The 14787-nt window shown below is 37.3% G+C and overlaps 1 protein-coding gene across 1 annotated transcript; it reads left to right on the top strand.

Moving 5' to 3' along the window:
- Positions 1-1183: 1183 nt before the first annotated feature.
- On the top strand, positions 1184-2435 carry LOC149002165 (UPF0481 protein At3g47200-like; the record flags this gene model as incomplete). Its single annotated transcript, XM_089138652.1, has 2 exons — positions 1184-1843; positions 1944-2435. Coding segments are annotated over 2 exons (1152 nt in total), but the record flags the coding sequence as incomplete, so codon positions are not given.
- Positions 2436-14787: the final 12352 nt, after the last annotated feature.

Below are 14787 nucleotides of genomic sequence, written 5' to 3' on the forward strand. Positions count from 1 at the left end.
TTTCAAAACCCTACAAAATGTGTAGGACTTTGTGGAAAAAGTAAAAAATGAAATCTATAATTAACACTTTTCCACAAAATCCTTTCATCTCATTTTCTTCTCCTTCACCCCATTTCACATGGGGCCCACATTTTTTTTCCACCCCACCTTCGCAAACAAAAACAACCTTATGAGTATATCATACGAATGGAATTTGGCTGCTAACTTGGCTCTCAGCAATACAAAACATAAATAGAAACTTCTGAAGCAAAGTGAGAAATGAATCATTCAATTTCTTCGGCTCTTGAACAATGAACCAATAAAAAAAGAAGAAGACATCGGCTCTGCCATTTTTCACATCGTATGCAGTGACAAGGATGTGGAATAAACTACTGTTTAGATTTAATTTCTAAATCATTCAACTGCATGTGTGGAATTACTTCGCCTATTTGCCGCCCACCGCTAAATTATTAAATTAAAAAATGGTGGGACCCGCACATATTTGAAAAAAATGATAAATTATTGATAACTGGTATTTGGTCTTTCAACGAAATTGGTAAATAACCCTTAAAAGATTCTTTTAAACAGACTTCAACCCTAAATAAGTATAATTAAAACCAAAAATTTTCACGGGAGGAGATGAAACTAAAATTTGAGTTCAGAATTAGTTACCTACTAATTATAGACTTTTTATTCACAGTACAAAATCAAATGACAAAATTGCATAAGAAATAAAGAAACATAGAATATAAAATCAAATTAAAAGGAATAACAAAATTTTGCAAAGAGCAAACACAAAGAAACAAGAATAAATGGAAGAGAAAGACATTGTTTTTTTTTCAAACCTCAAGCTAGTGAAGCGGAAGAGAATAAATAAGATACAGAGGAGGATCGAGGAGAGGAGATTACAGAATAAATAGGGAATTCTTTTTTTTTTAAATTAACCCACGTTTATAGAAAGAGGAAAAGAGGGGGGGGGGGGGGGGGGGGGGGGGGGGGGGGGGGGGGGGGTGTTTTTGGGTTTTTGGGGGGGGGGGGGGGGGGGGGGGGGGGGGGGGGGGGGGGAGGGAGGGGGAGAAAGAGAAAGGGAGGGGGGGGGGAAGGGGAAAAGAAAAAAAAGCCGGGGGGGCCGCCCCCCCCCCCCCCCCCCCCCCCCCCCCCCCCGCCCGGGGGGGGAAGAGACCCCCACGGGGGTTAAATTCTTAGAGAAGTTGAAAAGAACAAGGTTAACTATGACCCAAGACTAGTCTCCATTGGTCCATACCACCACGGCAACCCAAATCTTGAGCTGGGGCAGAAGCTCAAGATTGAACTTGTGCGGAAGTTCCCCACTGATGTAAAGAAAACTCTGGGCAAAAGCCTCAACGCCTATTTCCAGAGTGAGGAGTTTGATCAGGCGGCCCGTGAGGCTAGAGAATGTAATGACAAGGCTGATTCGAAATTAACTAAGTTAAATATGGATCAATTCAAGTGCTTGATGTTCTTAGATGGTTGCTTTGTGGTGTACTTCATTCACTGCATTATAAACGATCGTAGTGATGCCTACAATAAGACTACCCGCAAAGCAATGATAATGGACTTGTTCTTGCTTGAGAATCAACTGCCATATACGATTCTTCAAGCATTAACGAATGAGTTCATGCCGCCATCACAAGAAAATGTAATAGATGACATCCAACTGTTCATCGAAAAGCAGACAAAGCGCCGAGGCATCAAAGGTGGGAGGGATTGTTGCTCGTGTCTATTCAAGAGAAAGAAAGAGCGGATTTCACCTGCTTCTGTCAGAAAAGATAATAATCCACTTCATCTGCTGGACTTTTTCCGGAATGAACTTCTTGATGCTGTAAAGACACGGCAAATATTTGTGAGTCTCGAGCGACGGGAGGCAACCCTTTCTTTCAGTCGATGAGCTCAAAGCTTCGGGGATCAAGTGTGTGACCAGTGGTGAATTTTCGGAAAACAAGATCGACTTCGTTCCATGGGGACCATTTGCACGCCTATATCTTCCTGCTATTATCATTGATGACTCCTTCAAGACTAAGTGGTTAAACTTGGCAGCTTACGAAGCATGTCCTGATTTCGAGAACAAAGGTGAAATCACCTCCTTCATATGCTTCATGGATTCCCTCATAGATGGTCCAGAAGATGTGACAGAGCTCAGAGTTCAAGGTGTGCTCCAAAAGTTTCGGGGTAGTGACCAACAAATGGTTGATCTTTTTAATGAATTGGCCACCAACTTGGCTCCAAATTCTGATCGGTATCAACATGTTAGACGCCTCATTCAGCAGCATTTGAATAACAAGGGTATGATTTGCATAGCTGAGGCTTCTCACACTCGTTGCAGTAGTCCCTGGACAATCAGTGTCTACTTTGCTGCAGTGTTTATTGCCTTTCTCACTTGTGTTCAGATTTACTACTCAATGTTCCCTGCTCCGAAGGATAAGAAGATGACATAGCTTCCCGTGTGTTTCATGTAAAAAAATGACCTCAAATGGGTTATTGGGTGAGGTTCCTTGGTTGGGTTAATAATCTTTTTTCAGAAAAAATTCATATATGAAATAATCAGAAAGTGGTGGCATTGGTAATGTTTTCGTCATGATTGTCATTCTCGTAGTTTTGCCTCTCCTACTGCTTTGTTGCTGCCTCTCTTGGGTTATTGTATTAATATTATTAGGCTTTGGAAAAGACCACATCCAACCTTCCAAGAATATTAAAATGTTCTCTTCCTACAAGAATAGGTGGGGTGTTCTGGTTTAATCTGAATACTAAGGCAGGGTTTTGTCTAAAGCAGGTGAAGTTCACTTAATTGATTGCTTCCAGTTAAGTGGCAATACTGCGTTGATCTTATCTTTTCACTTGGCAAAGCTTTATGAACCTATTATTTGTTAGAAATTCTCCAGTTGAACAAGAAGCAGGTTCCTGATTGATATCATATCATTGAATCTTTTTGATGTCCTAGGTATTTGATTATGTATGTTTATCATAGTGAATGGATCAACAAATTTGACAGAAGGAATTGGCAGCGTGCATATTAGGTTGGATAATGCTACATTGGTGGATTGGCTCAATGGCGGGTGTGGGAATGGTTCTGCTGAGGTGCAAACAATTGTAAGAGATATCAACTATGTAATACACCACTTTCATCGGTGTTCTTTTGTGTATTATTCTAGAGAAGTGAAACTTCTTGCTCATTCTCTAGCTAGGAAGGCCTTGTCCCTTGGAGGCAGGACTACATGGCCATCTTCCTCTCCTTGGCTCCTTGAACTATGTAATCAGAGTGCTTCGGCTATTGCCTTTGAATGAATGTTGGGTTACCGAAAAAAGAAAAAAAAATACAAACTTCTATTTGAGGCTTTATAAATCTAAAAATGCAATTTGATGTTGGGGTGTTGGAGTCAAAAGTGTTATGGTCGATCTATCATGGATTAATACCCTGTTTAAAAATTATGCTTACTATGGTACTTTTATTTATATTTTTTTGCAGTTGTCTGAATTTGAAATTTTAAGATAATTGTAGAGTTTCATCTCTTATTTTCAAATAGAAAATTCAAATCTGTTTTAGCTTACACTACCAGGAAGTGTTAATCTTGAGTCCCAGATCCAAATGGACTCTCTTATAAGGCCCTTAAACCTTTGGATCGTATTCAATGTGATGGTCTATATTAGAACATAAGTTAGGTATAACTCAAATACCTCAACAATCTCTTCTCTACAAATGGCTCAAATAATGGTCCCAGAAATATAATGTTCAAAGTCAATACATAATCATTTAAAACTTGCCAAAGCGAACAATATCCAACTAAGTCATAATGAAAACTTCAAACCAAAACATGAGTTTTAGAGAAAATCTAAACCCAATCTAATAAAATATTTTTTTAAAAATTAATTAAATTATTCCCACAAAAGTTCCCCCCCCCTTGTGTTTTTTCATCAAATAAATCATCCTTATCCATATCCATCATTAGAGCATTAATTTATTTTACTTGTTAAGTAAATCAATTCCACCACACCCTTGGTTTGGATTCGCTTCTCCATTTTCACCATCAATTGCAAATTTACTAAATATGAATTTTTCATAATATATGAATTCAATCATTTGCATAAGTATTTAGTTTAACCAAAAGAACTTTGTAAAATCTATATGATGGCTGAAAAATCATTTGCATTCTCATCAAGTTTATATACAAGAACTAGGTCTAAAATATTTCTTTTTTTATTTTTTTATATAAACAATCATTTCATTTTTTCCATTTAAAGTGTTATAGTTATCATGTCCAACACATATATCGGTTTTATCATCAAATTTGGAATGACACACCCTTTCATGGAAGATATATCATCAGATATGGAATGATATAAAGGTAACAATAACATCATTGAAAAAAATCGACAATTTTTATATTCCTTGTTTGGAATAATAAGCTAATCAAGCTTGATACAGATGTTACTACATCATCAATGTTAGTACTCCAAAATTCACCAAATTATCTGAAAATATGTAAATTGTCATGAATGCTAACTATGGCCAGATAAAATTCAAATAATTCAAAATAATACAAATTGGATTAAGACCTACCTATGTGGTCTTTAACCTTATCTCCCCCATAGTCTTGAATGTTTGATCTATATTTCAATCCCTCTATAAGAGCATCTATTGTGTTCTCCTTTGAACTCACATTGATCAAAGTGATCACTCCTTATTCTTTAGATAATTTAGCACAACCTGTCTTAACATAATTTGTCTACTGTTGCTATTAAACAATGAGTTATTTGCTATCATTGTTGTTGGTTGATTGTCATTAAACAAACTTAAAAATGTTATATTTAAGTTAAAGAAAAGAATATTCATGATCAGATCTTTTATCCATTCTTTGTCTCATCTCATGTTTAGGCTAGAGCATGTAATTCTAATTTCATAGAGGATAGAGCTCAAGCAATACAAGTCTATTTCTTAAATTTTCATTCAATAGCCACCTTACCTGGTATAAAAATATAATCACTAATAGATTTGTTGCTCCCATATTGGAGCCATAAGATGCATCCTTATCCTTCCAAAATTGAAAGATGTTCAGTATTGCAAATAACATAGTTTGTAGTACCCTTAAGGTATCTTAGTAGCCTTTGAAGGCAGCTTAGTGTTCTTTATTAGTATTACTAGTGAATTCACTCAACATGCATATTATATAAGCAATATCTAGCTTGATACAATTCATTGCATACATGAAACTCACAATCAATTAAGAATAATCTAACCATTTCACAACTTTACAGTCTTTGGGTACAAGCTTTTTATTATAACATATAGTCTTTACTGGTTTACATCTATTGTCTCCACATCTAGAAAGTAGTTTTTTAATATAGTTAAATTTGACTAAGTGTAATTCTTTGCCGAGTAAAACTTACTTCCATGCCAAAAATGGTATCAACAACACCAAGATTCGTCATATCAAATTCTTTAGTTAATGTTTCTTTATGTCATTCACTTTTGAATGATCAAAATTAAGAATCAGCATGTCGTTTACATATAAGTAGATAATAATGACTTTATTTGGCACAGACTTACAGTAAAAACATTTTTCAGAGTTACTAGTCTAAAACCAAAGCTCTTCACTATTTTGTAAAATTTTCAATATCATAATTTAGGTGGTTGTTTAAGAACATAAAAGGACTAGCTTAATTTATAGTCTTTATATTTAAAAACCTTTGAAGACACACCCTTCAGGTTTGTTGATGTAAATTTCATCAGTTAGATCTTCATTAAAAAAGACTATTTTACACCCATTTGGTGCTCAACATAGTGCTCAATAGATGTTAAAGTAAGAAAAATTCTAATATTGACCGGATTGAGGACTAGTGAATGGATGTCAAAATAATCCACCCCACAAACTTGGGTTTAGCCTTTAGCTATTAATTGTGCATTGTACTAGGATATTGATCCATCAAAATTTAGGTTTTTCTTCGAATCTCATTTATAATCTATACTCTTGGCCCCTTAGGCAAATTGACTAGGGTCTATGCATTTTTTTTGTAGTAAAAGAGTGCATTTCAACATTAGTTGTCCCTACCCATATCAAAGTATCCCTAGATCTCATCACTTCCTTATAGGTACATGGATCATTCTCTAAATGGTAAGTCACATAAATTTTACCAAAGTTTTTTGGTACTCTATCTCATTTTCTTAGGTTCTGATTCAAAAATCATATTGGGATTAGTATCACAAAGGACTGGTTTAGATTCCACAATTCACTCTACAACCATTTCTTGTAGCCCTGGTAAAGTCATGCTTTTGATTTTTGAGAAACTTATCTTCAAAGAACATTATATCGTAGATTTTATCACAACATTAGTTAATAAGTACAACATTGTCTCCTGCACATGCTAGATATACACAAGTATTAGTTCTAGGTCTGACCTTAAGTCTCTTAGGGTCTTGTATCTTAACATAGACAATACAACCCCAAGTATTTAAGAGGTCAACTCTGTGAAGATGTTTATGCTACAATCCATATGAGTTGCAATCAATTTTGAGTGAGATAACCTATTTAGAATGTGATTAGCAATCAATATTGCTCCTCAATAATATTCTAGCATGTCAGAAATTGTCTCTCACCTTTTATTTGCTGATGACTGTCTCATGTTTTCAGAAGTGAATCTTCATTAGATCTGCCATCTCAAAGCATGTATGGAGCTTTATTGCCAAGCGAGTGGTCAGATGATCAATGAAGGTAAATCTTCATTCACATTCAGTCCGAATACTCCTTATCGATTCAGAAGATGGTTTTCTAGGGTCCTAAAAATTAAATATGGTGAAGGCCCCTCAAAGTATCTTTGCTTACCTTCCGATTTTGGTATCAAAAAATCGGACATCTTTAAGGATGTGGGAGAAAAAATTGGCAAGCGGACTCAAGGCTGGAAGGAAAAATTACTTTCTCAAGCTGGGCGGGAAATACTCATTAAATCAGTTGCTTCTTCTATAGCTTCATATGCGGGATCTCATTTTCTTCTTCCTACAGCTATGCATAATGAATCAAGAAAATGCATGTCAAAATTCTTCTAGGGCCAGAAGGGGGAGGAACGTAAAGTGCATTGGATATCTTGGTCAAGACTTTGTAGGTCCAAGGAGAAAGGGGGTCTGGGTCTGCGGGAGCCTATCCTTCACAATTGGGCCCTTCTTGCTAAAGTGGCATGGCGTCTATGGGCCAATCCTGATTCCATATGGGCTAAGTTCATGAAGTCTATCTACTACCCCAATTGTAACTTTCTGGAGGCCCGTAAAGGATCAGCCACTTCATGGGCATGGCAAAGCATTCTTAAAGGCAGGGAAGTGCTTCAAATGGGTCTCGTGTCTATCATTGGGAATGGTGCTACCACTCCAATTTGGGACACAAATTGGGTTCCTAGTCTTCCATTATTCAAGATCTCATCTTCTAAGCCAGCGAATTGCAACTTATCGAGGGTCTCCGATCTTATTGAGCCCTCTTCAAACACCTAGAATAAACAACTGTTGCAGCAAATATTTACACAACAAGAGATTAAAGCTATCCTAAAGATCCAACTCAGTCGATTACCAGGGGAGGATTCCGGAAGCTGGGGAGGTACATCCAATGGCATGTTCACTGTCAAAAGCGCATATCATCTGCTTTGTAATTGGAGAGACTCACAAGCTAGATTGTCTCCTTCTTTGTCTCGCTGCCACAAATGGGAAGAAATGAACCCTGGGGCTTGGAAATTGATTTGGAATGCCCAATGTTATCCAAAAATTAAATCGTTCCTTTGGAAGGCTTTGAATCAGGCACTAGCTACAGGAGACAATTTGTTGATCAGACAAATTCGAGCAGATCCTAGATGCAGAAGATGTGCTAAAGAGATTGAATCTATAGATCACATACTATTTGAATGTGAGCATGCTAGGGTAATCTAGTTTGGAATGAGACTCACCGAAATTGTCGAAGCTTATGCACAAAATTCTTTGATGCGGTTGCTGAATAGATGGAAAGAAGTGTATATTCCTGAGAAGAAGATGAAGAAAGAAACGATCAGCCTGCTATTGTTTACCTGCTGGAATCTATGGCTAGCAAGGAATGATCTGTGCTTTAATAACAATAAATGGAACCCAGAGCAAATTGTAGATCGGTCGTGGAAGGCATATAGAGATTTTTGGAGCCATTCGAGCGTGATTTCTCAGCCCCAGCAATCTGTCACTAGGTTTTGGGAACCGCCGGCTGCAAATTTCTCTAAAATTAATGTGGACTTCTCATTTTCTTCTGCTGATAATAGGGCAGGATCTTGATTCATCGTGAGAGACTTTCACGGCAAGTGTGAAGAGGCTGTTTCGATCCCGTGCGACTGCTGCAACATCTTCCTGGGCGAAGCACTAGCTCTCAGAGAAGCTTTGATCTAGGCTCAAGAGAAAGGGCTTTTGAATATTATTTTTGAAAGTGATTCGAAAAAGCTGATACACATCGTGGAAGACCCTTTTCTCCCATGTGAATTGGAGTCCTTGCGTGTGGTGGAAGACATTCGTCTTATTCTCAGTAGGGAACCAACTTGGTCGGTTCGCTTTATTTCTAGATGGGCTAATTCTTTAGCCGATGGTCTAGCTAGGAGGGCCCTATCCTTGACAAGTAGGATGGTTTGGCCTATTTCCTCTCCTTGGCTTTTGGAAGCTTGTATTCAGGATGTCTTGGACTCTTGTCCTTCTTTTAATTAAATTTTCGTTTACCAAAAAAAAAAAAAAAAGAAATCAATAATATGGAGTTTAACATTTTGTTAAGGTCCTATTCTTTAGTTCAGCTATATCATTTGATTGAGGTGAGTAAGGTTCAGTAGTTTTAAAAATTATACACTTAGAGCCACAATATGTCTTGAACTCAGTCAAAGAGTATTTTGCTTTGTTTTTTTTTTTTTCTACCTATAAACATTTAAAACAAGAAATATCATTTTTTTACTATTTGATTCTTTAGTTAAGTAACCATGCCATGGTGACATGTTTAGCCATCATGGTAAGGTCTTTTAATCGTTTAGTGATTATTAATTTAAAGGGTTTGCTCAGTTGGTAAAAACAAACATCTCAGTATGAGATCAAGAGTTGAAAATTTCTTCAAGTCAACCGCAAAGTCTCATCAAATATTTAAATTATTTATAAATTAATCTATCCTCTGAAGGTGTAGTTAAGGTAGGGTAAGCTAACCTGAATAAAACTCAATTTCAAAAAGAAAATCGTTCATGTTGAGATCTCTCCAAGCAAGTCTCTGTCGCTCTGAGAGTTGAAGTTTAGCTTAAAAGATCCATCTCTATAAAGTAAATCCAAGTTAAGCAAGTCACTGCCTTACGTGAGCTTTTTAATTAGTGAAAAACAATTATTTGGAAGAGTAATGTTCTTCACGTTTACATATTCTATGATTTATTAATGTCATCCTGACTTTTGGGTCTGGGTCCAGGGTATTCTGCTGGGGCAATTCCCAACACCAAGGCCCAACTAAAGGTAAATCTAACCATTCGTTTTATTCATTCCTTATTTATGAAGAAAAGCTCCTTTCACTTTGTTATATATAGTTTGTTAATTAGATTCTATTATGGTGTAGGTACTTCCCTTCATATCTGGGTAAAGTAGATGCTCCCATTTTATTCGTTTAATTTTTTTAAAAGAAAAAAAGAAAAAGATAGATTAAGAAATAATATAAAACAATGTTAGAGTGACTTCAATCACATCTTCGGATAGCTAACTCTTTGATCTCATAGTATGAAATATTAGTCTTTTACCAACTGAATCAATCTCTTGAAGTTTATCTAAGTAGACTATTTATAAAAAATCTACAAGATGAAATCTATAAGTATATAAGTCACATCGCTAAATAGTCAATTAAAAAGAATAAAATTTGGTGGTTCAAATCCTTTTGGGACCTTTATGGTCACATAGACATAGTGTGGTGACTTATATTCTAATATAAATCATCAGATTTTGGTATTATCTAATGATGTAATGGGTGTTGTGGGAGAGTTAATTAAATGTGAACTCTAGTGTTATCTATAAATACTATCTAAAAGCAGTGTTCTGAATATTCCAATTCAAGCTAGATACTCCTAGTGTAATCTGTCTTTAGACAATCATATGCTTAAACTCAAACCTTAACAATACGTATTTCATATTTGTCTGCTATTGTGGAAGTCTTTTAAACATAGAGGGTCCACTACCGTATCCTTTCCCAGCTTTAGTGTTGGGGGAGATAGACTACAAGGAAAACAGTGTACTTGTTACGTTGAAGATTGCAGTGTCATACTTTGCTTGAAATTATATCAAAGTGGGTTATTCACTTATTCCCTGGAACCTTCAGTGTATAAATTAAGTTCTGGATTCCAAATAAAATACCAAGGCACCTTTTGTTTGCAAAGGTAGGGTGGGAAAAAAAGGAGAGAAATAAGTATGTGGGATCCATATGTAATGGGGTGGGGGAACATGAAAGAAAATGAAAGAATTTTGTGAATACGTTTGAAATATAGGTCCTACTTTATTATTTTCTACACTTTTTCACAAAATTCTACTTATTTTATGAGATTTTTAAAAAGGAATGGGATGAGAAAGTCAGGATGCCACCTCAGTAGACAAGCTTCTTTAAATCAAGAAAGTTTGTTTGCCTATTTTCTCATCCCAATTAGTGAACCAAGCAAGCCATATTTTGTGATTTTATGAAAAATTTTGATTTTTCAAACTTTTCCCGACCCCTTTTTTCCTACCTCACTTCAGATTTAGCCAAAAAATGGTGCCCAAATGCAAGTCAAACAAGAGGTATACTACTATTTGTACCTGTGTTCCTCTATGGCCCCAGCAGAGACTGCCTATCTCAAGTCGACTAAGGACGTTGGAATAGATGTGCCAAGTACTGACTTACCTGAGCAGCATCTCTCCGACCCGTGCAAGGAGTTGAAGGATCTCTTCATGAGTAAGGCTCCACTAGGTATAACGTGTCTTGTCATATTCATTACAACCTAAGAGATCATATGTTATTCTAGATAGCAAACTGAAGTGATCTAGTTTTCCAGTCATCCATGACAAATTTAGGAACATGTACCTCATCAAGACTAGCAGAAGCAAGACCAAGAGCTTTAATACAGAGAGTTCCAAGATATCTGAGAGACAATGAAAAATAACAAGAGTTTCTATGACCCAATGCTGGTCTCCATTGGGCCATGCCACTATGGGGACCCTAAGCTTGAGGTTGGCTACTTGCCAGACCCTAAGACCGGACTAATGAAATGGTTTGCAGCCTATGTAGAGTCTACATCAAAAGGAAGCAAAAGTCTTGAATCTTGTTTCCACTCACCTGAGTTTTCCAAAGTAGTCCATGAGGCAAGAGAGCTTTACGCTAGTGATTCAAAGTTAGATGAGTTGAATGAAGAAGAATTCAAGTGTTTGATGCAAGTGTTTGATGTTCTTAGACAGTTGCTTTGTGGTGTATTTCTTTTGCCGCAGTTTTGAAGTACTGGATTTTGAGGATCCACAATGAATACCAATTTAAATCTGATACAGAGGGATATGCTTCTGTTGGAGAAGCAAATTCCATATATATATATATATATAGTTCTGCAAATGCTGGTGAAAGAATTCTCCCCAACGAAGATTATATCAAGGAGTGCGTGAAGTCATTTGCCATGATTGAAGGCAGCCTAGGAAGGGTTTCAGCCCTTATGTGGAGTTTTTTGATGTTGTTTTAAACCAATTCTGGATTTTGCACAAACATTTCTACAACCAGATGATTCATCTTCTTTTACTGGGCATGAGGATGAGATCTCCTTGATGCAGACATTTCTCACCTTCGCCGTGTATATAGGGTACCCCCATTGACTTTGCATACATCATCTAGTGGGCTATGATTTACCAGGTAGAGAATCTCGTAGTGGCAAACCTCGGGTATGAAGCGTCTCTTGACACACATATTTAGACATTTTAGGGTTGACCTCAGTTACGCTGAGGAGTTGAGAGAGAATATGGGGGAGAACCTCGGGAGGAGATTCCTTTCTCAGATGGGCATCTGAGATGACTCCGCGATTTTGGCGGTGGATGGCAAGAGAGATGAGGTTTGAGAGAATATGCCACTCAGACGCCACATGGAGGAGGGATAGTCTTCTCGGACTAAAAGGGCTCCACCGGCACCTACTGCTTTTGTTGTTGACCCATCTCAGTGGTCGACTCTCTTGGCTACCCTAGGGGGGGGTTGAACAAAATCAGAACTTCATGGATCATCGAATCATAGTGATTCATACTCATTAGTAGAAGATGGTCTACCGGATGAGAGATATATAGGATTGGGTCATACACTGAGAGCTCTTCTTGCGCCAATATATGCCTTAGCCTCCACCACCTCCAAGTCGTTAGTGTCTCAACTTACTTCTGATGGCAGTTTGATCCAGGGTTACTCAACTTAGTTTATGACATTTGGACTTATGCATTGTATTATTATTTTGATTATGCATGTTTGTCAACACACTTACACTTGATACCTTGGGTTTGTAAAACTTTAACAATTATGCACTCTTTATCGTTTCATTATTGTGTTTTATGCTTGCTTGTTTACCAATACTTGTGTAACTTGGGTTTTATATGGTTATTGTATATTATCTCAGTTAGCTTCACTATGCACAAAGTCATGTTTAATTATTCAAGTTCATGTTTAGCCTATTATTCACTTATAGTTTTGTAGAGTCATTTATGGATCAATGACTCAAAATGCCCTTACTACATCATACAGGAGTTAGGATTTGTAAGTGATCAAGGCTCTGATGGCAACTTCTATCACACCCCACCCAGCCAGATCTGGTCATACCCGAATACCCGTGGGGGTGATACACTACAAGACCAAGGTTCATGGCCAAATCTATACCACCATACAACATAGCATAATCAAAGGACAAAAAATGATTATTGAAGTATCAAGATTCAAAATTATAATAATAAAGTTATCAAATACGATTACAATCATCCAAGAATTTAATGCTAAATCATTATCCAAAGTTATTCAAGTTTAAATCATTAGAGTTTAAAGAAAGGAATTGTTTGCAGCGGAACTCTAGGTTCTTCGACCGAAAACGGTGTTGTCCCTCACTATAAGTTTAATAACAATGACATAACATAAGGCTATGAGGGAAGCTATCATCTCCAAAGACATCACCGTACCTTCATTGGTACCCGGCTCCATAGGAGCAATACAAGCACAAGCAAGAAGCTCCATGCGAGTCCACCTCCTCGCAAACTGCTCCCTCAAAGTAATATGTTTGCAATGGATCCTCCATTTGAATGGAGTTCTCATAACCTATGACAAGATCTAAAAACATATGTATACAAAGGAGTGAGTTCAACAAAACTTAGTGAGGTCCAACTTAACCATATATCAAGAACCCATTCTCAATTCTCCATAGCGAATGTTATATATAAATATAATAATGAGTTGAATAAATAATGAATATGCAATCATGCTTCTAACTCTAATCATGAGGTCTTTAGGGTAGACACACATTAAGCTATACACCAGCCTCCTCTAGGTGGTCTCATGACTCTCCCTCACAAGAGACATCTATTGGGTTCTCATGGTTTTTGTGTCATGTCACGTCAATCCGTGGCTAGGGAATAAGTCACCACTCTCTCAAATCACCATTTGGCTTAAGAACTAGCACATGTCAAGTATAACTCTAGGTCCAATGCATGGTCATATGGTCACATACTATATATGGTCTGGATATCATTCATCAAAGGGAGACATCTGTTGGTTCAATATCCTTTTCCACCTAAGAATGGCATCCTCAATGGAAGGCATCTATTGGATTCCATTTCTCAACCCTATGGTCATCTACATATGTAAAAACAGATGCTCTCATGACTTCCCAAAAAAAAATGCACATCGCGCTAAAAGTGACACTAGCCCAACACTATACATATGCAACCCCACCATCTCATGATGGCAGTGGGCCTGGTTGGTGCTCACAGGATGCAACCATTGACATCATGAGCTACCCAGCTTCAATACCCATGTCAGAGGGGTAGTAGCACTCATGGGGATCCCTATCACTAGACACCTAGTATCCATGTCTTTAGGTTATGTGTAAATACACAACTAGACACCTAGTATCCATGTAGTTAAGGTCTAAGTCTAGATAGATAGATAATATAGATAGATAGATAGATAGAGAGAGAGAGAGAGAGAGAGAGAGAGAGAGAGAGAGAGAGAGAGAGAGAGAGAGAGAGAGAGAGAGAGAGAGAGAGAGAGAGAGAGAGAGAGAGAGAGAGAGAGTCACCAGGGTATTGGGCGAGGGAAACCCACAACCCTAGTTATCATGTACATACAAAAGGATAAAGTCCCACCATCAAATCCACACATTCAAATCATTTTCACATCACAATTCATGAAATTTGAAAGTAGAAACTAACATTGAAGAACATTACCTTTTGTTGGTGCAAAGTCACACACAATTTATAATAGAATACAAAATAGAAATATAAATGAAGGTTCAAATAACACCAACAAGTACACAAGGTATGGTCAAGTGTTTTCCTCACCCGTTAAAGTCAATAATGCTCTTCAAAATCTCAAAAGATTCAACAAAGAGAATGCAGTTAGACCAAAATAAGCCTAGGTACATGAGAAAGTGAGTGAGTAACAATCGATGATCTTTTGGTTGGGGGTCAAAAAGGGGGCCAAAACACACACCCCATATAGGGGCGGTCGGATAGGTCTACAAGACCATTCGACCGGCAAGTCAACACCCCCCCCGCCCTTGTCATGGTCATGAGCAAAGTCTCTAATTCTACTCCAATTT

Source organism: Hakea prostrata, chromosome 10, assembly GCF_041222555.1.
Source record: "Hakea prostrata isolate BN-2017 chromosome 10, UWA_Hpros_2, whole genome shotgun sequence".
Classification (NCBI taxonomy): domain Eukaryota; kingdom Viridiplantae; phylum Streptophyta; class Magnoliopsida; order Proteales; family Proteaceae; genus Hakea; species Hakea prostrata.